This window comes from Chroicocephalus ridibundus, chromosome 3 (genome assembly GCF_963924245.1).
Source record: "Chroicocephalus ridibundus chromosome 3, bChrRid1.1, whole genome shotgun sequence".
Lineage (NCBI taxonomy): Eukaryota > Metazoa > Chordata > Aves > Charadriiformes > Laridae > Chroicocephalus > Chroicocephalus ridibundus.
In genome coordinates, this window is record NC_086286.1 from 30,555,516 (window position 1) to 30,582,249 (window position 26,734).

Consider the following 26,734-nt stretch of genomic DNA (forward strand, 5'->3'; position numbering starts at 1 on the left):
ATTTGCTGTAGCACCTATTACAGATTCTCTTAATATTTTTATCTGAAGGGAAGGCCACCACATATTTTAATACTATTGTTCTACAGTCTTTCCCATATTATATATCCTAGACCAATCCATACGTTTAATTTCAGTCACAGCAGAATAAAATCAGGTATTTCCAGTAGGTTTTCATTCTGTACTAAGTGCATGTTTTATATCTTATTGCTGTGAAACTGTTAAAAGAGATTTTTTTTTTCTTTCTATACTAAAAAATCAGTCCTTAAGAACTAGAAATGTAGCTCTGGGTTTCACATTAACACAAGATTTCTGAATTACTATTCTTCAGAAGCTACGGGCAAGAAATCTGTTACGTCAACACAAAAACCTGGAGAGTGTCAGCGACTAAGCAGTTTGACTTTTGGATGCTTTTCAAACAGAGCAAGAAGTCCTCAACCATCTCCTAACCTTGAAGAAATAAGCAAGTCTTCATGTAAAGAGTCCGACTACACTGAAGGCAAAAACATGATAGGTACTTAGTCACCAATACTGTCATTTTCTCCCCAGTGATTCACGGTACACAAAATTGCAAGTTGAGGTCTGTAGAAAATCAGAGATTGAAACAGATCCTATTAATATTTTATATATTTACATTACACTGAGATCATTATAAAGGTCGGTATGTATTATTATTTCCATTTTTATAGATGAGAGAACTGAAGTAAGAATCTATATTTTCAAGGGAAAGGATAAGAAATAGAACCTTAGGCTTGCCTGGATGGAAGCAGGTGAAGTTTTGCAACTTCATTACTTTAATGTGGACTAAATGAAAAATTGGCTTATCCAATCCACTTTAACTTCATACAGCTATTTAACATTAACTTTCCCAAGTGTCTGTGTCCCTAGTTCTAGCATCTGTTTTAACTCAGGGGGAGCGCATCGGCCTCACTGACACGCTGCAAGCTATAGCTCTCTCTTGCAAAACCAGGTAAAAGTGAACAGCAGAAGCAAAGCTATTTTTAATACAGCGTCTTTCCCTAAGCATTTTTCATGAGCCTCTCTTGTATATCTTAAGCATTCGCCACTGGGAATACAATAATAAGAAGAAATTTCAGTGTATAAACACTGTAGAAATGCTCAGAATTCTTGATTTGTTAATGTTTTTGCTTTTCTGGCAAGCTTCTATTAAACTTTAATTTTCCTTAGATTTAATAAAGCAGCTAAATTTACATGCCGTCTTGAGTCTTTGGAGTTTTGGGGTTTTTTTTGTTTGCTTGTTTATTTTCATACCTGTGTGGTTTACCTTAAAATATGGCTCCACTCTGCTTATCTTCACTTTTATTGCTATTTTTAGTTTGTCTAGAACTTTGAGTAATGTCTGTTACAGTTTTTTGGAAATGTCATTGCAACTTCAGTTGCATTCCAAAATTTATAATATTTTTTCTTAAGGTATATTATTTACAATATTAAAAAACATAAATGTGCTTACATATTTGAAATTATTACCTACTTACTGTTTGCAGACATGATGACAAAATCCTTTAGCAGTCAAGTTTGCTAAAGTAATTTTCTCATGTTCATTATATTTTTCCTCTAGAGAAGGATATCCTGGAAACTACCTTTGCTGGTCCTGCACACGAGACCAATAAAGGTCAGAAGTCATTGCCACAAAGTTCCTCTGGATCAGAGCAGAACAAAAACGTGCGAACAAGCTGTTTGTCCAAAGATATAGACAGCGACATGTCGAAGAACTCCTGCACTACTGGGAGCGACTGGAGCTCAGACGAGGACGGAGGAGACAATAAAGGACTGAAATCCAGGTGTGCATCGACTCTTTCAAGCCACACATCTGAAGAGAATGCAAGGTACAGTAGAGTGGGAAGTGAAATGTATTTGACAGCATCTGATGACAGCAGTTCCTTCTTTGAAGATGAGAGTTTTGGTGTGCAGAGGACTCAGCACAAGAAGTTCTACTCCTGGCAGCAAGGGTCCCAAAGAAAAGGCCAGAACAATCCAGGTGGAAAGTGCAACTCTGACTTCACAAGTAAAAAGAAAGATCAAGATAGTTCTTCAGATGAACTGAATAAGAAATTTCAATCTCAGAGGCTAGATTATTCATCCTCATCCAGTGAGGCAAATACCCCAAGTCCAATTTTAACCCCTGCTCTGACACCCAAACACCCAATTCTAGCAACTTCTGCAGGTTCTCAATGCACAACGCCATCGGATTCTCCCTCAAATTTGCCACCTCCAAAGTTACGGACTCCTAATGTGTTTAGTATAAATTCAGCATTAGCAAAGAAACACCTAAGCCAGCCCCAGCTGAGTTCTGACAAAATGTTTGGTAGAAATAGAAATGCCATAAGCATGATACGTCCCTGGAGACCTCAGGAAACAGACATTGATCTGGTAGATGGAGAAGATACTGATATTTTAGAGAAAATGGAGATTGGCTGTGATGAAGGAGTGTTTACCTATGACTGCACTGAAGCACAAAATGCTGAAGGTCAGGAACCTTGTGATACCACAAAAAAGGGTGCTAGCAACAAACCTCCAACCCCTCCGTTACATCGGTTTCCTTCCTGGGTAAGTGTAATTATAGATATTTTTCCTACTGGTGAAACTAATTAATTTTCATGCCTCTCTCCTATGCTTGTTGTTGCCTCTAGCTTTCTTATTCTCTGTTTGATGACAACACCGGGTGTTACCTTAATTGGAACTAAGATGACAAACTCAGAAGCAAATTTGATTTGAAGCACGGTATTTCTGCTGTTGAAAAACACAGTCACTATTTTTGTAGATAAGACCATTTTTTTCATGTTACATCTAAGTTACATATGTCCTTTTGAGTGTATCAAAGGAGGTAATGCTTGTGACTGCATTCATTTATCTTAACACCAACAAAGCGTAAGAATGCTGGTGTCGGTGCCATTGTACCACTCACAATCTAGACAATTAAGTTCACAGAAGGCAACTACAGATGACAGAAGTTATTGATCATATTTCCAAGTGAAATTTTAAAGCCATCGGTCAGGGAATTAAAATAGATATTAATACGTGTTACACAAAATCCAAAATTAACTATGTCAAGACTCACTGATTCTGCAGTTCCACAGTCAGAGATTTATTAATGATTCAGAGATGAATAATGCATTAATGTAACTGCTTCTCTACATATATATTTCAATGCATATTTTTTCACTATAGATTTCCTTATGTCAGCCTTTTAACACAAAACAGTTGAAAAGTTGCCTCCTAATGGCATTTCTCTGTTTCTAATATACAATCTTCCATTAAAAAATATTCTCGCTATAGCTTCTTTGGCCCCTGATAATAGTATTTTTAAAAATAAGTTACCTACAGGGCAAGAATTGTGTGAAAAAAGGTTGAACCAGACTATGGATATGATGGGTATGGCATATAAAACAAGGATGCATTTTTCAGCTGCTGCTGCTGACACCATTTTATTAATCATTTTATCACATTGTTGCACTAACACAAAGACTAGGAGGCTATGGGGAGGCTAAACAAAAGAAAAGTAATTGTTGTGTTTTAATTATCTACCATCAAATCCATTCTGCTTGTATAGGAAAGCAGAATTTATGCTGTAGCCAAATCTGGTTTAAGGATGTCTGAAGCTTTCACCACGGAATCTCTTAACAAAAGTAAGTCGTTTAGCTCTTCATTATCTCAACAAAAATTCTCTTCCTACGGTCATTTGTAAGCAAGGACCAAATGTCCCATGTTCCTCTAAGATATTTTTACGAAGATGCAGTTATCTGCTATTTAATACCTAGAAGATCATTGGTTATCTTTCCATTGTCTTCTATTACCTTGCCTCTTGACTTTGTGCTGAATTTGTACTTCGTTCACTCCAGTTTTCTTTTCAATTCATCTTGAAGATTCTATACCAGGTACCACGGTAAGACATATACTTGCAATTTGAAAAGGGTTAGTGGTCATGACTACAGTTTATTTATACTCCTTAAAACTGTTGTAAATTTCAAAAAGCTATAAATGTCACATCCAAAACAGTTCAGGAAGTAGTTTGCTTTTTATAGCAGTTACACAATGCAAAAAATTGCATTTGAATTTGGTTAACTGAGGTGTAAATTTGGAACGTCGTTTATAAAATACATTGCTTTTTTAGGTGCTGCTTCATTAACTTCATACTCCATATCTGGATTATATACATCTCTGATATATAAGAACATGACCACTCCTGTCTACACCACTTTGAAAGGGGTAACTGTATTATTGTTTAAAGGAAATTTTTAAATACCATTAAGCTTCACATCCAGGAACTTGCTGTTTCACATTTGATGCTACCATGCCAAGTAAGTCATAAGACGATGTTTAGAGATCACAGAACCCCCAAAGTAATGGAAATGTCAAATAGCTGGAAAAAAAATTAGTGCTGCTTATAAAATGTTACTAGCCCAGGTTAGTTCCTGCTGATTTTTTCCAAAGGCTTGTTAATTATTAAACAGAGCCACATGGTGTTCAATGTCATAATTAAAAGTGTGTGTATGTGTAGAAATGTCCTTGTGTCAGTGCCAAAGCCGTTCATAGTCAGATAGCCAGCAGTAACACAGCATTGTTTGTTTTCTGGCAGCCTTTTGTGATTTGGAAAGACCCATGCCTTGAGCTACCTCAGGTTTCTGTTTTAAAGTGTGGGGGTTGTTGAGTATACAGAGAGCAGAGGGAATTCAGTTTTCTGTTAATACTTTTGTGTGCCAAAACTCACAACCCAAGTAAGAACAGCTTTGAATGTTATGAAACCAGCAGAGCTCTGACACAGTATGAGGGAAATGACTGATACCCTTCACGCAAGGTATCAAAGAATGTTGTGTTAATTTCTGCAGAAAGCAACTCAAATAAGCAACAGCCCATTTATAGATGAGTCGTCAGGATCTGAGGAAGAAGACAGCTCTCGGTCCAGCTCAAGGACTTCCGAGTCTGATTCTCGAAGCAGAAGTGGTCCAGGTAGTCCTCGGGCTATGAAACGAGGTAGGCAAAAACCGTAAGAATGAGTAACTTCTGGGGAAAGTCTGGAAAACTAGGCAGTTTACACGGTCTTCTTAGAAATGGATTTCTTCCGTAAACAGCATGGACATCTTAAATCTAGGCTTTTATCTCAGCTATCAAAGCCTTAATCTATTCAAGTACAAGAAAGGACTGTTATACATGGCTTTCTTTTTATTGCTGTTATTGTAGATGTCTTTTTAAGGCATTAGTCTAGTAGCTGGCTGTTGTCATGAGGGCAGTGTGACCTGTACATTCAAAGGAAGAAGCCCCATTCTATCTATACTCTGTCATGCCAAGGAATTCCTATGATCTTTAACTGTAGGTAAGTAAAAATGACACAGAAAAATGTGATTGCCATCAGAAAAAAAACCCCACATATATTCAAGTTTATAAAACAAAGTAACAGTTTCATGTGAGTATTTTGTTCTGTCATCTCATGCAATAAAGGACTTATTTCATTTTTACAGTGATTGTCTCAAGGTCCTGTGCAAAGATTTAGTTAAAATACTTGAATCTAGTAATGTTCTGTCTTTTGTGGAAGACAGTTCTCACAGCTGTAGGTAGTCGTGTGTTTTCCATCAGCAGAATGAAAATAATGTGCTCCATAACATTGAAAGATACAACGCTTCCTCATGGGGTGACAGTATCAGTGTAATATCCCTCTGAATAATTCTTCACTGGGTAAACCAAGGGAGACTAAAATCTAATATCCCAGTAAGGCCAAGCGTTAAGGTCCTTCATTATACATCGCTTTAGAAATGCAAAATAACATTATTCGGTACTCTCTGTTATACATGTTAAAATCCCAGTTAGCAGGAGCTCCACTGAGTCACACTTGAGCAGGTAGACAGAGCCACTGGTCCAGGAGGAGTTTTCCAGTGCCAGCCACACGTGGCACCAAGTCCTGTTTCCAGTGATGTGCTTACAGTTTTGCAACCTTAGTGTGAAAGGCACTCATAGTTCCTGCTTCCCAGCAGCTCCATCTTGCTGAGCAAAAACCAGTGTCGTGGCTGCAGACGCATCTCATGTCACATGTTTGCACAACAGGAAAACTAAATTAGCTAATCTAATAGCTGGTTTCACCTACAGTTTATATCTGTCACTGTAAAATGGAAACATTCCTTTTATTCATGCTTTCTTCTCATAAAATAGCCCTTGCATTGTTTTATGCATGGAAACCTTTCTTAACCACAAAACACATATGTACATATCTTTGTTGAGATCATGTTATTTAAAAATCTAGGCAGCCACAAATTTAGGCACATAATTAACTTGCTGCATATTTGTTACTAAAGGTCCTGCTTGAGAAGAGACCACTCTGAAAGCCCAGTTGGCTTACCAAAGCAATAAAGGAGAAAAGCTTTTTTTTTAAAAATAAAATTGGCAAATGAGTTTGGAAATTAATGAAACAAAGGAAACAAGACATCTTCATTTCAATCTTGGAGAGTAACCTTTCAGAGTAGAACACTTAGTACTTACAAAAGGACATGTTCACATGTTTGAAAATAATTATTTCTATGATGAATAAGGGAGGAGTTTGAATTTTCATTGATGATTCACTAGAATTGAAAACAGGTTACATTTTGGGGGGGGATTCAAGCTAATAAACTCTAAAAAAAAATCCTGAAATCTGGAATTCAGATTTTTAGAAAACCTCAGTATAAAAATTCATAATGATTGCAAAATAAAGATAGTCATCTAGAGCGTCAACACGTAGCAGATCTTGAGCATAGCTTTTTAGTACACAAGCAGTTGCATGAGAAATCCAGACACTAGATGGAAAGGGGAAAGGGAAAGTTGCTTAGTTTAATTAAAGATCCCGTATGTGTTTTGTAGAGAATGAATATGATGCATGGCACTAACATCCTCCTTAAAAAAGCTGTAGTAATATAACAGAAGGTGATAATATATAGAAGACATTCATTTCTTGTTTCATTCACAAGTGACTTAAATTCTGTTTAATTATGAAGAAAATGGGATTCAGGTATTAGCACTGTGCTAATAGTTCAATATGCTGATATTTTAAAAAATGCTTGGTTCCTGATGGATTTATGTTGATACTTTTGTTTCCCTGCAGATCCTACTCAGATATTCTTTCTGCACAGATATTCTGATCTCGTTTGTGTCTAATGTAATAAAAAAATATAAAGAAACATGTTTCTTCTTTTAATGCAGGTGTGTCTCTGTCTTCTGTGACCTCAGAAAGTGACTATGCTATTCCTCCAGATGCATATTCAGTAGATACAGACTATTCAGAGCCAGAGCAGAAACTTCCTAAGACTTCTTCCTCATCTAGTGATAATGGAAAAAATGTGAGTACTTAAGTTCTGTGAAGAAGCTCACCTGTGGTGCTATGTGCATATTTATGTTCAGAGACTGCTACCAAATCTCTATATTCAGTCTTGCTGACTCACAGACTGCCTTAGGAGTACAAATAGCAAAATATACCAACGATAAGTTAGCCACATAAGACTATAATGATTGAAGGAAAGTGGAGGACAACTCTGAGCTTTCTATATAATGAATGGAAATAGGCAGACAACTCCAGAAGACAATTCAAAGCACTTAAGATTTACCTTTAGTGGAACCAGATCTGGTATCAGATTGCATATGAAATACTAAAATCAGCTTGGCATTCCACTGAAGGAGTTGGAGGCCTCAGTAGAAATCTATGCGCGCAGTAATACATTTCTATAGTTTCCTCATACAGGGAAAACTTTACATGTCAGAGAAATTTTAAGTATAGCAACGTGCAAGGACAGGTCAAAGAAACCAAACCGTTACAGGGTATTGGTCTGGCTCCAGGAGTTTTTTAATGGGCTGTGTTAGTAGTTAGTGTCTTAACATACAAGTGGATTGACTGCCTGGTGATATAATTTATTTTAAGCTTCCTTCACAGAGCAAAACTGTGAACTGTGTTATACAGGTGTTCACACTAAAAATATGTCTGTGCATAGCTCTGAATTACAGTGCTCTATAACTGGTCTGTAGGTTAGTCCCTGAAGTTGGGAAAAAATACATATTTACATTGTATTCATTTTATTCCTTTTTTAATATAAATAATTAGCAAGTAAAACCAGGAGTCATCATATTCTTCATTCTTTTGTATAGTTCTGGGCAAATCACTTACTCTCCACGTACTATAACTGTAAGTAGGGATATTAATTAGCTATCCTACGTGCATGGCATTTGTCTTAATTGATGCTTGTAAAAACTTTGTTGTTGGACTAAAAGTCTCATCAAATACTGTAATTATTATTTAGCATGCTTTTACGTCATTAAAATGTGGTTTGTGTGTATTTATACATATCTTTGAAGCATATAGGTATATATGTGTACCTAACTACTTTTTATCTAACTTCTAAATAATCAGGAACCTTTGGAAAAATCTGGATATCTTTTAAAAATGGGTGGTAAAGTAAAGACCTGGAAACGACGGTGGTTTGTGCTTAAAGGAGGTGAATTACTATACTACAAATCTCCAGTAAGTACATGTAACTTACCTGCTACGTAATATTACATTGTTTTTACTGAGAATCTAGAGCTGCTAGAAGGAAAAGAAATGCATTCCTGGTGGCTGAGCTGTTAGAGAGTGATTCAGGACTCAGTTCCTCAAGAGGTGTAGGAGGTACTCAATGTCTAACTAGGAAGTAGTTATCAAGATTAATGTTTAAATCAGTTCTACAATTATTTATTGCAATTTATTAGTAGATTTAAAATATTCTTTTTCCATTCGTTCCATACAGAGTGATGTCATTCGAAAACCTCAAGGTCAAATAGAGCTAAATGCATCTAGCCACATTGAACGGGGTGATGGAAAACAAACAATTCAGGTACCTGTTTATCTCATGTGTGTTTCAGTGCGTATTTATTCCCTCCATCTCCAAAACCAATCCCTTGTTCCAGTCCCTATTGCACTGGAAGTCTAAATGTGGACTTGGAATTAATCAGTGCCCTTTGTTTGAAACTAAAGAATCATTTCAGTTACAAAACTATAAAAAGGCCTACATGTAGTTTTGTTTGTATTGCTACAAAGGTCAGATCATGACATATGAGATATAAAGAAACAAGTAGTCTTGGGGCCAGCCATTAGGGTTGAGAGAATTGTTTGTCTGAAAGGAGATAAATTGAGTTTTCTCAACTTTTCTGTCCTGGAACTTTTCAGATAAAGACTTAGAAAGAGTCTAAGTGTGAAAAGTAGAAAGAGTGGCTCTCTAGTCTTTCTAGGTAGAAAGAGTGGCTCTGCCTGGCCACGGAATGTTTTGTTAATGAAAAGTACTTTGGAGAAAATAAACCCCCCAAAGTTCTGAAACTACATTGGGTAGTATATGTTACAATCCTCACACTGTGGGGTCAAATGTATAATGTTCTTCAAGTTCAAGACTTTTCTGTTACTATATAGCTGACCACAGAAAAACGAACATACTACCTGACTGCAGATTCTCCCAACATCTTAGAAGAATGGATCAAAGTACTACAGAATGTTCTTAAAATACAGGCTGCCAGCCCACTTTTCATACAGCCCGAAATCAAGCCAACCATGAAAGGATTGCTTACAAAGGTAGGAACGCTTTTCTTCCCCCAATCTGCTTTGTCCCTTATTTCTTAAGAATAATACCTAGATGAAAATGGCCCTACAACAAAATAAATACAAGCAAAACAGTCTTTCCCAGTACTTTACTACCAACTCACCTACTTTGGGCAATGTTTTTCTTCTGGTGGTTTGATTTTATTTGGTTTTTCTTTTCGTCTTTTTAATTCATTAGTTCCTGTGCTGGAGTTCTCCATTTGCAATTCAGTGATGTCCTAGTTCAGCATATGTTTCAGTAGCTAATTGGCCTACCTTATTTCAGTGGAGTGCTCTCTTTTTCTATATTACTCACTGGGACAGATTATTTCAAGATAATAAGAATACTGTGTAAAAGGAATTTTTCTCTTTTAATTCTTCCATTTCCTTAGCTTCCACTAATTTAGGCCTGATCCAAAGCAAAATGAAAAACTCACACTGGCCTTACTAGGCTTTAGATGAGCATCTAATGCTTTAATTCTTACGCCCTTAATAGAGTTATGCAGTTTTAATTATTTGTCTAGTAATGTGTAAAGGAATTTGAACCAAGGCATTTATTTCCAACATCACCAAAGTTCCAAGATGGTGAAATGTAGTCTGTATTTCTCTGTTCGTGCTTGTTTGTAATGTTCTGTAATTTCAGGTGAAACATGGATATTCCAAAAGAGTTTGGTGTACCCTAGTTGGAAAAATTCTGTATTATTTCCGTAATCAAGAAGACAAGGTAGGTCGCTTACTTGTTTCCTTAGTGAATGGAAGATAACATACTGAAGTAGAATATAAACAGTAAGTTACAGCTTTACTAAGGTACAATTGGCCTGGGTAGTATATGATTACCAAATACTCAGATTTCACAGATTGTCAACTTGAAAGGTTCCTATCTAATAGACAGTAATCCAAGGCACGCCCATGGGTCTCCTTCTCCTACGGGACGTGATATATATGCTGCATCTTCTTATCCATAGCCCAAGGGGCACACTGATTTGCTGATTTTGTGACATCAAAGCATTTTATTTAAATTACTCTTTAAAAAAGTGTAATACAGGACTGCAGAATTAAATTACTAGAATATTAATTTCTGGCTCATCTTACAGAGACATAAAAATTAACTTGCATTTTCTCCTATGAATAAATCTATGTTTAAAGTATCTGAATTTACACATTTTTACCATTGAAGATGTTGGGGGTTTTGCATGCCCTTTAGAAGCATTTAAGAATTTTGCTGGATTCTTGTGACTATTTCCCTCACATTTGGAACAAGTTTTGCTGCCCTTTTAAAGCAAAATTGAAACTAATTTGCTAGCTTGTAATAGAATAAGAATTTAGCTTTTGTAAGCAGAATATGTATGAAAAGTTTCCCTAAGCTAGTTCTTTTCTAATGTTCAACAATTTGCTAATGAAAAACATGTTTGCTGTAGCTGAATGTGTCTGTGTGGAAACAAATTACACAATCTGCTGCGGTTAATACAGTAATGGAGTCCATTTAAGTGGCCTCCTTTCAAAATGGAATTCAAATTAAAAAATCAGCCAATGGTGTTTTACTTAAACTTAGTGAATAAATCAGTCTTGACTATTTGTATAGTGGCATCTCATGATTCTCAGAATCTCATCTTGTTCAAAAAGTTGAATGCTTCAGAAGCACCACAGAAAATATAAACCACCACATGCATCTTTAATCCTTACTAGTGAGAGCACTGGAATAAAGAGCCACCACTATGTGATGTTTTCTTCAAAATTATTATATTAGTAAGAGCTCATTTTATCAAATCACTATTCAAGAAGCCCACCCTAGATTTGAGTCAAACTTGCCAGCTGCTCTCCAGGACAGTACTTTCAAAACAGTATTATTGAGAAGCCTTGTCTGCTTTTCACTGGTGTTGATATTTCAAGACAATTTACACTTGAATGTGGCAGAAATAAGATGCTAGTTACTGTAGTGCCCAACTATCCTTTTACCAAAGGGAAACAAACATCCCTCTGTTTCTGCTGAATCACTGAGCATTGCTAGACATCACAAACAACACAGAAACCATAGCCAAGTCTTCTTCACTACACCATTAAATAACACTCTCTTGAACATCCTGATGTCTGAATGGCTAGAGAAAGAGCAGTGGTGCTGTGGGAAGGGAAAGGGAGGGAGCTTTGCATAAATGAATGACTTTTCATATAAAATATTTCCTGATAGATCATCATGACTACATATACGAACAAGACTCAAGTACTGTGATCTATCAGACTGGAGAATGAAATCAACTGAGAAGGTCTACCACACAAAAAGATTACCTTTTGAATTTATAGCATGAACAAAATAGATACATCAACAATACACTGGTGTCCTCTGAAATAACAAGATTATAACTGAAGTACTAGGCTTGACTCAGGGAAATTTTGCTTGGAACCAGGTCTGGAAACTCTGGAGAACTACTTCTGTCACCCTAACAGACATCTATTAAATTAACCAGATGCAGCAGTAGTTCTGGAAAAGAATTTTTGAAAATCTCACTTTCAGACTTTAGCACTTAGCATTCTCTTTCTGCTGTCTGCAACAGCTGGCTTATCTGGCATTCCTTGGCAGGACTGAAAATGAATAAATACAAATGGGTATTGATGGTAGTTCATGTTTTTCTTTCTATTTGTAGAACAAGAAATATAAAATCAGTGTGCACCAAAACAAGTATTTGCTCTCTCACCACTTCTGATATTTACTTTTAGTTTCCTCTTGGTCAAATCAAGCTTTTTGAGGCAAAGGTTGAAGAAGTTGATAGATCATGTGATTCTGATGAAGATTATGAGGCTAGTGGTCGCAGTTTATTATCAACACATTACACTATTGTTATCCACCCCAAAGATCAAGGACCCACTTATCTTCTTATAGGATCCAAACACGAGAAGGTAACAAAATGACTTTTTAATTGAGTTCCAGTAACGTGTCTATGAGTGTGGTGCTGTGATACAAATATTTATTAAAGAAGAGGAGGAGGAGGGGGACCTACAAGTCATTGGCTTGTAGTTTGATAATAATAAGCAAGGAGAAGGTCCTGCATCATTAACAGGGCTTCAACAAGAGTGCATGGTAGTGTTTCAAGTTGAAAGCAAAATGCTGATGAAGCAGCTCTTTCCAACACAGAATGAGTGAGCTGCTGTGTTTTTCTACTTCAGGATACGTGGCTTTATCATCTGACAGTTGCAGCTGGAAGTACCAGTGTAAATGTTGGATCTGAGTTTGAACAACTTATTTGCAAATTATTAAACATGGAAGGTGATACCAGTAAGTTTGTTTTGTTTCAACATATTAATCTTCTAATACTTATTTACTGAATGTACTTATGAACTGAATTAATTGCAGAACCTATATGTTTTATCTGCTTAGCTTCTCAGATTTGGAGACATCCTACTCTTTGCCACAGCAAAGAAGGAATTGCTTCCCCTCTTACAACATTGCCATCGGAAGCCTTGCAAACTGAAGCAATTAAATTATTTAAGGTAAAACCACGGCAGATAGCTTTTTTTATTAATTGACTTACGAATTTAACTCTTAGCTAAAGAATGGCTTACTAGAGATGTTCAACAGATAAGAAAAAAGAAAAGAGAAGTTAACACCTTTAGTGGAGGTAACTAATGGACAGTGGCAGAATGTCCCCATATTATCTCACCAAAGACTATCACTTCCGATGTAGAGAGACCACTTTTAGTTATGAGGGAGCAGTTTAGGCTTCAACTTTTGGCCTTTCGACTGAGGTATTGATAAAGTGCAAGTTAGTAGAAAAATCCACAGCCATCATGGATTATAATTTTATCACAAAGTTCATAAGCCCCAGCGAACCTAACAGCATGGATGGATCTCTCTATTCAGAGAACTGTATCTGAAATACTATTTTTTAAATTAGATTTCAGGAAGAAAAAATGGTAGATTAAAGTTTTGTTCTACATATATTTAAATCAGCTAGAAGACATTTTAAAAATCAGAAGAAAAACAAAGCAAAGTTTAAGCAAGTCATGGGTTATTTCAAATTGAGATAGAAGCTAGAGATTCTACTGCTCTTTTTAATAAAAAGAAAATCTTTTAAGAACAGCTACTTCATATGAAGAAAAGACTGATTAGGTATTCTAGTAATATAAACAGAAAAAATATTAGAGATTAAAATTATTGAGAGTATTTCACAACAGTTCTTTGAATTCACTTTTAAAGATTTCCATACACCTTTAAAAATACACAAATGTATACCTCCCAGTAGTAGTAAAAAGGCTTTGTGATTAAGAGACACATAATGCTTCATAACTGCTGTGCCACAGCTAGTTTCTTGAGAATTTTTGTATGCCAGTAAGACCTCATATCTTTCCCAGTTAAAGGCCAGAGAGGTGGTTGGTATCTCTAGAGAGGGTATGCTGCGATACCATTAAACCTTCTTTTTCCTCTCTCCTGCCCTCACCCAGGTAAAACTACTCCTCAATGTTAACTAATAGCCAGGCTATAAAGTCTATTTCAGAGACAAAATCTTGCTCTTCCTTTTTCTGTACATTGTGAAATAAATTACAAGTTGGAAGGCATGGAGCTTGGATGAATGAACTTCCTTCACAGAACTTACACAAGTCTAAAGACCAAATTCCCTGAAGCATCAACTATCTATCTATCTGGAGCATTTTGATGTAATGGTTTGAATCTAGAAAGGAATTCAAGACAAGCACTGTATAATCAGTCACAGCTATTTGTAGGCAAACTTTCCAACTTGTTGCTCTGAAATGTTTCGAGCACTTTAAAGAAGTACACGCATCTTACTTTCTGCAATCCTGCAGCATGAAAATTTAGAAGGAAATACACTTATCTAATGAAAATAAATGTATATCTATTTGGAAATCACTCTCTGAAGTATATTTTAGACCTAATTCAAATCACAGACACTTGCCTAAAATAAATAAATAAGAGATGACTTTTATGACCTTTACTGAAACTTTGTATAAAATCAGTTTAAAAGTCAGGAAGGGAACTGATTTAGAAACAGATCAAGTCATGTTTCAGTTATTCCATTGCTGACAAAAATCAGTCCTGTGCATCCAGATATTTTCAGATAGTCTAGAAATAGATTGGGCTTCCATCCATTTCTTGTATTTCGCTGATATACCTTGAAAATTCATCAGCTCTTATATAGAGTAAATGCAATGAGTGGTAAGTATGCGTTCTAATACAGCATAGCAAATGCTTAACACCTGGCTTTCCTAAGACAGTACTGGGGATATGAAAGGTTATACTTACCCACAGTAAAAATACCAGTGAAAGCCAAGATGTGAAACAGGTGGCTCCGAGTTATGGTTTTTTATCTGTGTATATTCTGCCGTGTTGTGCTCACTACTTGCACAAGCATTTTACACTGGCTACCATTGAGAGCTGTACACCTTGCATTTTAAAGTCCCGCAGAGGGGTAAGTGATGTTCAGCATGTCCTTAAGCTCGCCTACCACAACTGTTGCAACTCCTGCTAGAGCTCACTCCATTAGATACTGAGCGAAGAGTGTTTTTTAAGAGGTGTTTTTATCTGAAGTCTCTCTGGCTAGCTTTTCATCCATTCTGGCCCCTTTTCACCCCTTTTTGGGGGGCCAGCAGGGTTTCCTTAGTCTACTGGTAAACTGACTAATTGTGACTTCAGTTATAGCATGCGTTTCTTACGCAGAATGTCTAAAAGATTTATTTTACCTTTTTGTATGTAAACTCACTTGCTTATTATTTTATATCTAGACCTGCCAGTTGTTTATAAATGCTGCAGTTGACTCTCCTGCCATTGATTACCATGTATCTTTGGCCCAAAGTGCTTTGCAGATCTGCCTCACACATCCTGAACTTCAAAATGAGATCTGTTGTCAGCTTATTAAACAGACTAGACGTCGACATCCACAAAATCAGGCAGGACCAATACAGGTAACCCAGTATTTGTTTTAATGGCATCTATTTCAACAGCAGTGAAGGAACTACCCAGACTGTTTAAAATGGTAAAGGGGCTCCGCTCTTCTGTAGTATCTGCTTACTTAAAATCACGTAAAACACTGAACTAACATCTTACTACTGCTGTGTCTTCCTGAAATGAAGCTGATGCTGTTCTCCATCAAAGCACATGTATCTGCTGATAAGAGTATATCTGTGCCTCTGCTGGTTTAAAGGCCTGGACATAAAATGGGCTGTCTTCAAGTTAAGTGTTGAGTAAGACACCATGTGTGGAACTTAATTCTCTTTTAATGGATCTTTCCTAAGAGAGGTGCTGCATCAGGAAGCTTGGTGGGTTAAACCACATGGCAGATGTCTCTATAGCACGAGTGTGAAGAAAAGCTGTGTTGTGAAATCTCAGATACACTGAGGGTTTCTGATAGATGTCACCTTTTGTATGTCATGCTGTTCTGCCTGCACCCTGCATGCTACATTATAAATACACACTTAAAATTCTTCACTTTGCCCACTGCCAGTTATTCACTGGTATTCAGATATGTAACAGTTAAATGAACTGCAATTGAAAGGAAAGCCAATAGTTCGCATAGAATTAACAGAACTGGAACAATATTGCCTATGATGGAGCAATACCTACAGAACTGGGAGATGGATCAGAAAAATGAAAAAAGAAATTACCATATTAAGGCTTTTGTAATAGACATATTTTTTCTTTTTCCACGGAACATAGAACATGACCAGCAGACATACCTGTTATCTAGAAAGAGCCTGTATCTGGGATGCCCAGTATGTGTGCATTGCTAAAATATCTACAAAGCTTCTATAACAGATACAGCACGCTCACGTCAGTTAGCACACACTGAAGTTACATACGGCTGATGGAATTTAAACTAACCATCAGCCTTCTTTGGTACTTTTCGTACCACTGGCAAGGCCTTCCCTCTGATACAGATAAATAAATTGTTGCTATCGTAACCCACTGGCATGATTTTTAAGAGTTAACATGTTTGGTAAAATGTTTGCAGCCTCACACTAATTTTTGAAATCCTGAATTCATGCTGTAGTCTTCGACACTTGCCTCTACTGCAGTGTCTTCCCAAAACAGAGCCGATGCTATCCTCCATCAAAGTACAGGTATGCGATGAAAGGGAATATCTGTGCCTGTGCTGTCCAGTTTCTATTTGATACCAGGCAAGTCAGATAAATCAAGATAGAGAAACCTCATTTTCTAAATTTCAGTATGATGCATTGATACAATGCTGAGAAGAGTAGTTGCAATGTTGGTAAGTGTGTAACCAGAGTACGTGAGAGCAGTCTGTATTAAGTGAAGCCTATGGATACATATTGAGAAATGAAAATATAATCAAATATTGAATAATTTTTTTTTCCAAAGCTACTGTCTACTTGGTAGGAGGAGAATGTCTTATGGGTTGCTTCATTATATATGTAACAGGAAAGTTCAATTAAAATTGCGTAAGCTTCTCCTCATTTCTTAGTGCTTGGCCTTGCAGCCTTATTTTTTTCCTGTGTATTAAAGCTTTTTATACAAACTGATCTGCTTTCCCATTTCCATCCCTGAAAGAAATTTGCTGTACACAAGTAAATAGAAAGAGAGCATTTTAGCCTTCCAGTGAGATGACGTGCTTATTTACTCAGCTTTTTCTCTGTGTTTTGATTTTTTATTCCTATTTACAGCTGGCTGTTACTCGAGTTGGCACAGTAAGTTGCACTGCTGGCCAGCAGCCCCAGCAGGAAGTTTTACTTTGTAAGATGTTTAAAACAGTGAATGTCTTCCTTTTGTCCAGGGCTTGCAGCTCTTGGCTCTCTGCGTCGGACTCTTTCTGCCCCAGCACCCATTCCTTTGGCTTCTTAAACTTCATTTAAAGAAGAACGCAGATTCCAGGTGTGCCTGCATATTATTACCCAGCTAGTCGACTAGCCTTTCTGAAGTACCTTTTTTCAATCTTTCATTTAATATTTCAGATCTTTTGACATATACTTGAAAATAAATTGGAATAGAATTGTGTGTCAGTGCTACTAAAATGTAGTACATGTTGCTTCTATGCATCACTTGCGAAAGTTATCCTTTGTTTTGAAAAATACTCTGCAGCAGAGCTCTGACTGTTATGTTGCAAAACCGTGAAAACCAAAACCCTCTGAGCCATGTTCATCTTTGGCACAATTCTGTTGGTCTCAGCAGACTAATTCTCTTTATAATTCCACATGGAAAAAGGTGTTGGAAATCTCACAGAGTGAAATGCGAGCGCTCCTCCCACCTGGCATCCCCAGAGAGAGATACTCAAGAGTTTACTATCCTTTCAGTCAGTCCCCAGGAATTGCCTTATTTCTCTTTTTGTCACAGGACTGAATTTGGGAAATACGCAATATATTGTCAGCGATGTGTAGAGCGTACCCAGCAGAACGGAGACCGAGAAGCCAGACCTTCCAGAATGGAAATCCTTTCCACTCTTCTAAGAAACCCCTACCACCATTCATTGCCCTTTAGTATTCCAGTTCATTTCATGAACGGCATATACCAGGTAATGTCGGGTAGACCACGAAATCTGAGCTCTCCTAACCCCTTCCTATTAACATATACATGAAGTAGTATATCAGAAACAGAATTATTAGTGTTAAGGTAAACATGGCTCAAGTTTCATCCTGTGCCAGCACTAGCAATGGCACGCACAAGGTACTTGTGATCTGATTTGATCAACAAAGAGTAAAGGTTTGGGGAAAAATCTTTAAAAGAAAGAAAGAAATTTAAACATTTTAAGAGTGAGAAATACTAAAGTTCTGTTTCTTATTTAACCTGACCACCAGATGAATGAATTAGACTGAAGAAAAGGGAAAGGTATTAAATTCCACTTCCTTTCATCAGACATCATGAAAGTTAAATATCTCAGTGAAGGCCTGGAGGCACAGCTGTAACTCCCATTATCAGTCATGAAGGATAACCGTATTTGTTACAGAACAAACACAGCTTCATTCTTAACTCTTTTGGGACTTCATCAGTCAAAGCCTGTAGGAGACTTTCCATTGGCTTCCACGCGTACTGCTTCACATCCTGGTTTGTATTTCTAACTGCGAGAGCTGGCTGAAAGTTGTTGTTTAACAATTCACAGTATTCTTAGACAGAAAGCAAGTTTTTATATGAAATCAAAACTATATCAAATAAACTTTTCATTTTAGGTCACAGAATAACTCTGCTTTTTTTCCCCTTTAAGTTTCCCCTCTAAGCTTGCTGCTTGCCCAGTAAAACAGAAAAAGCAGCATGTATTTAAATCATCCTAAAAGGTTTCAAAATTGAAGTTTGAAGAAGAAAATTAGTAACTGCTCATTAGCTATTTACTGCTGAAAAATATATACTTCCAAGGGCTATGAAAATTGTCATTAAATACCTAAATTACTTCAGTGGGATCAGCAAATAACCAATTATAGTGGTATTGAAAACCCTTGTATTCATCTCTGAAGCTATATTCGGCAGATTTTTTTTTCATGCCCACCATTGAAAAGCCCAAAACAGAATTCAAGATCCATTTCCAAGACATTTCTTTACCAAAAGAGTAAAGCATCTTCCACATGTCAAATACAGGAAAACATACTCAAAACAGATTTCAGTGAACATCAGCAACTAGTATCTGTATAAAAGCCATTTGTCATCTCTTGCTAAAATGCTTTAATACTAGTAACAACAGACAAAAATTCAGATTTGGGGAAATAAAGTTTAGAGGCTCTACATATTACTGACCTATGTAGTACCAACAGGGCAACATTTGTAAAATATTTTGGATCTGCCAATGTAGATCTGCCATCTGATATCCCTCTGAAGTTGCACATGATGAAAAATGATTAATGGATCTCATTTGTTTCACCACCATTTGTTTCACCACCATATTGAAAAGTGTAGAAAATTATAGTTTTCTCCATTTTTCAAGCAGTATTTGGCACAAAAAGCTCAGACACTAGACTGCTTTCTGTTACATAAATTCTGTAGCAGAAATTCAAGTGTAGCAAGTGCAAAGAAACCAGTATAAACAAAGAAAATAAACCCAAAAGTATTACATTTGGAAGCATTTTGAATTTTGATAGTGATTCTGATTTAATAAACAAAATGCAGTACGATACAATCTGCTGGGAATTTAATCATTTTCTGCATGAAGAAAAACACCACTAAACTGACTTCCCATGTGGAAATCTCAAATCTTTTCCAGACCTTTCATAGAAATTTTAAATTTCCAATGACAATAAGTTATTCACAGAGGATGGCATGGGTCTTATATTCGCACTGTTATTCTAGAGGTATTATCTTTTAAAATCTTAGATTTAAGGATGGGAGACGGGGTGGAGTTAGAAGTTTGGTAGCAAAATACATTTTGGCTGGTTTTTTTTAGGTTGTTGGGTTTGATGCCTCTACCACAGTGGAGGAATTTCTGAACACCCTAAACCAGGATACAGGGATGAGGAAACCAGCTCAGTCAGGATTTGCACTGTTTTCTGATGATCCCTCTGGCAAGGATATAGAGCACTGTCTTCAAGGAAACATCAAGGTAAACAAAAGCCTTTAATGAGCTATGCATATAAAACAACGAAATATCTTCATTTTACAGACCTCTCTTCAGACAATGTAAAGGAAAACATTTTTGAGGCTGAAAGCTGTCTTTAGGGTTTTTTCTTCATAACGTAAGCAGAAAGATTTTAAAAAAACATCACTTTTTCAATTGCTGAAATTCATTCAGTGAGCTATATTTAAAAGCTTTGTCTAGGAGACTGATACTATTCAGAGAAGTAACAGGTAGGTTAAAAAAGAAAAAGTAAGCGGTTACTAATCACGGTTCTTTAAAAAGCAATTGGGAGTCCAACATGCATTGAGAGATTTCAGTTAAGATTTCTGGTATAGCTCCAAAAGATGACCATTTGAGGGCCAAAAAGTCATTGATACTGGGGTGGAAATCCTGGGGAAGAAAAAAAAGAAAGGGTTCCTTATCTAAATACAGAATAATTAGAATTCAGTTGAGGAAATTTCCAATGATGTTTGGTTTATCATTGTTCTGAATTATGAATTTTAGTTCTCTCTATTGCTAGAATTAAATTATTTTCAGTAAAGAGTGGCAAAATGCAGTATAATCTGTGCTTTAGTAAAAGATATTTTTCAAGCCTTTTGGCAACTAATGAATAATGAATTTTTTGTGCTTCCACCAAGTAGTCTTTTGCACCCTTTGGCCAATGTTCACAGCTGCACTTTTGCGTTACAAGGTGCGGTACAACCAGGCCCTAGTGACAAACAAGAAGAGTCATCACAATCAGCTCTCTCCCTCTACCAGAAAAATTACCATATGGAAAGCAAAATGTATAAAATATGTACTTATTTTCTTGGTAAATGTAACTTTAGAAGCATTACTGCTTCCAGGAAGGCTCTTTTATGAAGGAACAGTGACACAAAGCCCAGCAGGGCTCCCAGGACCTCTGTTCTGCCTCCTCCCCATCTTCCCACCTAGACCGCTGCTTGTGAGCTGCTCTTGCTGCACTTCATAACAAACTTCATAAAAACTTTATAGCAGTTACTAGAAAGGACCTGAAAAACTCCAGTGTGCAGCAGAAAGAGAAGGCAGAGATCAAAGGCATTTGATTAATTATATAACAACTCACTCTGTATAATTACACATTCATTGGCTGCTGCTAAATCAAGTACCTGGCCTTTCCATACAAGCATGTTATGGCTCATTTCCAAAGGTAGTGTGTGTGTGTTGCAGGATAAACAAACAACAAAAATGTTAATTACTAAATGTTCCAACTAAGAAATGCAAGTAAAGTTATCTTTCAGTAAGTTTAAAAATTCAAGCTATGTATGTTTCTGATATGTAATAGGTAAAAGATATTTTAATAAGTTGACAGTTTCTATTCTAAGGTATTTTCAAAGAAGAATGCATGGCAAAGCCAGCTTTATATTTCTCTCCTTCTAGATCTGTGACATTATTTCAAAATGGGAGCAAGCCTCCAAAGAACAGCACCCTGGGAAATGTGAAGGCACAAGGACTGTCCGCCTTACTTACAAAAATAGGTTTGTTTAGCAAGTATAGCATCTCTGCCTTGTCCCAAGATTTGTTTTTAAGTTTAGCAGAGTTTCTTCATCTGAAAAATACTGGCTGACTCAAAGCTTGCAACAAAAATAGCAAATGGGTGTAACTGGAGAATTTAAAAAAAAAACCATACAGTTAATTTTTGCTAGTTTTTAAGAGGTGAGCAGGGCTGCCAAAAAAATCCAAAAAAAGGCAACACTGAACTCAGAAGACTGAAATTAAATATTTGCCCACTGGTTCAAGTCCAAGTGTTGCTCTGCTAATGTGTTTTGACACTGATGTAAACATGTCACATTCGGAGCAGATACTGCTAATCCTCAGAGCTAATGCATTTCCCAATCTCCTTTATTTAATAACTTTCTGTCTTTTCTGCAGGCTTTATTTTTCAGTTCAAGTCCATGGGGAGACAGAGAGAGAGAAGCTGCTGCTAGTATATCAGACAAATGATCAAATAGTCAATGGACTTTTCCCTGTAAACAAAGAACTAGCGATGGAATTGACAGCCCTTTTAGCTCAGGTAATCCTTGTGCATTAGTGACTCACACAGCAGTTTTACAGATGAAAAACCTGAATAAAGAAAGGGGTGCAGGACTGCTTGACAGTCAAGTGACCTCCACCTTTTATAGGTGATAGTGCAGGAAATAGACTGGGCTGGAATCTTTGTGTAAGGCTCACTCTGTACTTCAGTGGAAGTGCTGCTGTTAGCACCGGTACAGCTAAAACGCACTTTACCTCCTACTTAGTCAGGCCCTCTGATTAAATATCATGTAATCATACACCCTTTCTTCACTTACTAAGCCTTACATGATTTCTGCAAGTTAATGCACCAAAGTAACAACTGTTTAATCACAGAATCATAGGGCTGGAAGGGACTCTGGAGATCATCTAGTCCAACCCCCCTGCCAGAGCAGGGTCACCTGGAGCAGGTTGCACAGGAACGCGTCCAGGCGAGTTTTGAATGTCTCCAGAGATGGAGACTCCACCACCTCTCTGGACAGCCTGTTCCAGTGCTCTGCCACCCTCAAAGTAAAGTTCCTCCTCGTGTTTAGGTGGAACTTCCTATGCTCATGTTTGTGCCCATTACCTCTTGTCCTGTCGCTGGGCACCACTGAAAAGAGCCTGGCCCCATCCTCCTGACACCCACCCTTTAAGTATTTATAAGTGTTGATAAGGTCCCCCCTCATCCGTCTTTTTTCCAGACTGAAGAGACCCAAATCCCTCAGCCTTTCTTCATGAGAGAGGTGTTCCAGTCCCCTAATCATCTTGGTAGCCCTATGCTGTACCCTCTCCAGCAGTTCCCTGTCCTTCTTGAACCAGCAAGCCCAGAACTGGACACAGTACTCCAGGTGCGGCCTCACCAAGGCAGAGTAGAGGGGGAGGATGACCTCCCTCGACCTCGTGGCCACACTCTTCTTGATGCGCCCCAGGATGCCATTGGCCTTCTTGGCCACGAGGGCACATTGCTGGCTCATGGTCATCCTGTTGTCCACCAGGATTCCCAGGTCTCTTTGCACCGAGCTGCTTTCCAGCAGGTCAGCCCCAACCTGTACTGGTGCATGGGGTTATTCCTCCCCAGGTGCAGCACCCTACACTTGCCCTTGTTGAATTTCATAAGGTTCCTCTTTGCCCAAATCTCCAACCTGTCCAGGTCTCTCTGTATGGCGGCACAGCCTCCCGGTGTGTCAGCCACCCCCACCCAGCTTTGTGTCATCGGCAAACTTGCTGAGGGTGCACTCTGTCCCCTCATCCAGGTCATTGATGAATATATTGAAGAGGACTGGACCCAGTACTGACCCCTGGGGAACACCACTCATCACTGACCTCCAACTAGACTCTGTGTCCCTAATCACTACCCTCTGAGCTCTGTCTTTCAACCAGTTATCCATCAACCTTACTGTCCATTCATCAATCCCACTCTTCTTAAGCTTCCCTATGAGGATGCTGTGGGAGACGGTGTCGAACGCCTTGCTTAAGTCAAGGTAGACCACATCTACCACCCTCCCCTCATCTATCCATCCAGTCATGCCATCATAGAAGGCTATCAGGTTAGTCAGACATGATTTCCCAAGATTCTAATGAAAGACCAAGACGCCTTTACTAGACATGGTCTTGGTAAGATCTGTTTTCTTTTTTAAAAATTAAAGGCTCAAGGGAAGGTTATTGAGAAAGTTATTTGATGGTGTTACTCAATAAATCTAAACTGGTTTGTCAGCTGGAGATGTAGCAATCTTAGAGCAGAACTAGTTAAGTATTATATTTTTACAATTTATACTTGATATTTATCTTTTTTCCATGGTAAATATAAAATAAGAAAAATAAAATTACTTGCATGACTTTTGTATCAGTGAAAAATACATATCGATTAACAAACTGTTTTTCATTTTATACTTGGTAAGACAGAGGAAAAGATAGCTCATAGTACCCAGCTAGAAAATTACTCTGGAGTAACAGAAAAATTTTTTTTCATGGTCTTTCCCTTAGGTAGAGATTGGAGATTTTGAACGGCCTTTCTCAACTCCAGCAGGGCAAGTCACTTCCCAGTCCAAGTCCAATCAAACATTAAAACAAGTTTTGGAGAGATTCTACCCTAAGAGATACAGGCATGGTTGTTCAGAGGAACAGTTAAGGTGAGATGTATTTTGCGATTCATATTCTCTAAAAATCTAGAAGTGAAATGAGGACGTTTTAAATTGCCATTAGGCACAATTTACTGATATGCCATATTTGCCTAAACCCGTGTTTGAAACTCATTTTCTTACTAAATTGAAGAACCCATTTCCTCTGTACATTTCTAATCTAAACAGAGGACCATCATTAAGCACGCATTCGAGCAAAAGCTCTACAAGTTACTACATAATATTACAAAACCCAGCAATTTTGAAATTTTTATTTTTCTTATTCAGCAAATCTAAATAAAGTCTGGGCACAGACTAAAGAGCTACTGAAAGTAAAGGACATGAGGATCTGATCTGAGTGTTTGCTATTCAAATGTGCAATCTCTGGCAGCCAGTCAAATTGGCAATACGTTAACTTAGTGGACTTGCTAACTAAGGTAGTGATGTACTTTAAAAGGTAGAATGTATTTTAGAAGGTAAACAAACCCGCTTTGGGACAATAGTAGCACTTAATTTAAAATTAATAACCTGCAAGTTATTTCAACCAACATCTACTAACATGAGGAGCAGAACAGTGTATTAAATTATCCAAAGTCAATGATACCGCAATTTTGAAGTCCAGTAAACATCATAGAAATGTTTTTCGCATCCTTCACTACAGGGTTGAGAAAGTTTAAAGCTATTATCATACGCACAAAGTAACATTATTACGTACTCAGAAGATAACAGGGACATGCAAAAGCATACACACAACAAATAGAAAGTTGTGCAATTAATTTCAAAGAACAAAGTGTAAGAGGTCCTAGATTAGATTAACTCATGGAGGATAAATCAAACATCTGTTAAAACTGTTCAGTTAGTCCCTAAACTACCAATTGCCAGAGCTGGAAGTCTGTGGCAGGGAAAGAATCACTCTATACCTGCCCCGTTGCTTGTATTCTTTTGCGAAGGGTGGAGTTTGACTTCATAAACTTCCAGTAAGAATAAGTGCCAAGTGAAAGATCTCCCTGTACTACACCTTCCCCCTCCCTTTTCTTGGGCTGCATCTAGTCTTGTGGCTGCTGGGTGCGTCATTCCTGCAGGTCAGCGTGCTAGGAAGGTATTCGGGGATGGGGTTTTTCTGAGGATTAGTTTTCCATAGAATCATTTTATTGAACCAGCTCACCATGGGGCCACAAAAGAAAAGAGCCAGCGTGCACACATCATGCATCAGAAGCACCCTTTTTGGTAGCAGAGCCCAGATACACTAAAAAAGAGTAGTGTTAAGCCATATCTTCCACATCTACTACTGGCCACAGGTAAAGAACTGTGCTAAGCTGGATGGATTTTTGGAATGACAACTGGCATAGCTGTTGAGTACTGATAAAGATGCATTGATTATCTGTAGAGACACATTAGACCCTGCCCTAGACTTTTTCCCTTTATACTGCAACTGCAACATCAATATTTAATCATAACGTTACAGAAATTAGAAGATACTTCATAATTTTCACGTGCATGAAAATATTAAATGATGTTTTGGATTTATTTAATACTGTATAAGTGATAGTTGTTGTATTAAATTATCATTTTAACAAATGGATTCTTTTTTGCTCATTAAACTCGCTATGGGTAAGCATTTAAATTCCTTTCAATAACTAAATTACATATTTAATTTCAACAGACAGCTTTGTCAGCGATTGTCTACAAGATGGATGGCTCTCCGGGGGCACAGTGCTGCAGACTGCGTGCGCATTTATCTCACTGTAGCCAGAAAATGGTCTTTCTTCGGTGCTAAATTGTTTGCAGCAAAAGTAAGAAACTTTACTGAGCCTGAGTGGTGGGGGTTCTTTAATATTTGCATAAATAGTAATTTGCAAATACCTTTTTGTTGAAAAAGAGTGTGTTATACATGTGCTGATTGAATCTCTTGTCAAATTACTAACTCATTTAAGCTATATACTGGTGAAATGTAATAGCCATAGTACTAAGTATACCATAATAGTAACTTTCCAATACACTTACTGCTTGTTTTGCATTATTAATCTAGGTGGTATCTTTTAATTTTCTTGTATCTTAGTTTGAGATAGCTTTTTTGTTCCAGAGTTTTTGTACCTGATAACTAGTAGAATATTGAAAAGGAACCATTAACTGGCTATGGAAGCTGAACCTTGCAGAAAGATTCGCGGTTGTTAAGGGTATTTAGAGCACTCCTTTCCATGCTGGCCTCTCTCAATTTCTCTTAAACCACTAGTATCTTAATTCTCTTGATTCAAATAACAGCTATGTTAAACAGAACTCCCGCCTCACCCCTTAGGTTTTATTAAGTAGTCCCAGTGGATATATATATATATATAATTGCTTACTAGCACTCTGTTCTTTGCATATGTAGACAATATGCGATAGTGAACAAACTTTAAGACACCTGATTTATTTATTTTTTTATTAATGAGACTATACTTTTTTCTGGACTAAGCACCAGGGCGGGCTTCAAGAGTATTAGGTTGAGTTCACAGTTCTGCCACTGGCCACCTACATAGCTTTGGGCAGTTACT

The 26,734-nt window shown here is 37.4% G+C and overlaps 1 protein-coding gene across 5 annotated transcripts in view; it reads left to right on the top strand.

The window, feature by feature from the left end:
* Window positions 1–26,734, top strand: part of PLEKHH2 (pleckstrin homology, MyTH4 and FERM domain containing H2) — a 59,160-nt gene that overhangs the window by 25,968 nt on the left and 6,458 nt on the right. For 3 of the 5 annotated variants that reach the window (XM_063328585.1, XM_063328587.1, XM_063328588.1), the window contains exons 7-27: window positions 329–511; window positions 1,577–2,565; window positions 3,569–3,644; window positions 4,130–4,224; window positions 4,845–4,989; window positions 7,183–7,319; window positions 8,381–8,491; window positions 8,754–8,840; window positions 9,410–9,568; window positions 10,218–10,298; window positions 12,287–12,466; window positions 12,734–12,842; window positions 12,945–13,057; window positions 15,305–15,484; window positions 17,311–17,408; window positions 17,868–18,045; window positions 19,900–20,055; window positions 21,469–21,566; window positions 21,961–22,102; window positions 24,067–24,212; window positions 25,864–25,993. In XM_063328585.1, the coding sequence (XP_063184655.1) occupies window positions 329–511; window positions 1,577–2,565; window positions 3,569–3,644; window positions 4,130–4,224; window positions 4,845–4,989; window positions 7,183–7,319; window positions 8,381–8,491; window positions 8,754–8,840; window positions 9,410–9,568; window positions 10,218–10,298; window positions 12,287–12,466; window positions 12,734–12,842; window positions 12,945–13,057; window positions 15,305–15,484; window positions 17,311–17,408; window positions 17,868–18,045; window positions 19,900–20,055; window positions 21,469–21,566; window positions 21,961–22,102; window positions 24,067–24,212; window positions 25,864–25,993 (3,593 nt within the window). The remainder of the gene's footprint in view (window positions 1–328; window positions 512–1,576; window positions 2,566–3,568; window positions 3,645–4,129; window positions 4,225–4,844; window positions 4,990–7,182; window positions 7,320–8,380; window positions 8,492–8,753; window positions 8,841–9,409; window positions 9,569–10,217; window positions 10,299–12,286; window positions 12,467–12,733; window positions 12,843–12,944; window positions 13,058–15,304; window positions 15,485–17,310; window positions 17,409–17,867; window positions 18,046–19,899; window positions 20,056–21,468; window positions 21,567–21,960; window positions 22,103–24,066; window positions 24,213–25,863; window positions 25,994–26,734) is intronic. The other 2 variants (XM_063328586.1, XM_063328590.1) reach the window with 2 other exon arrangements.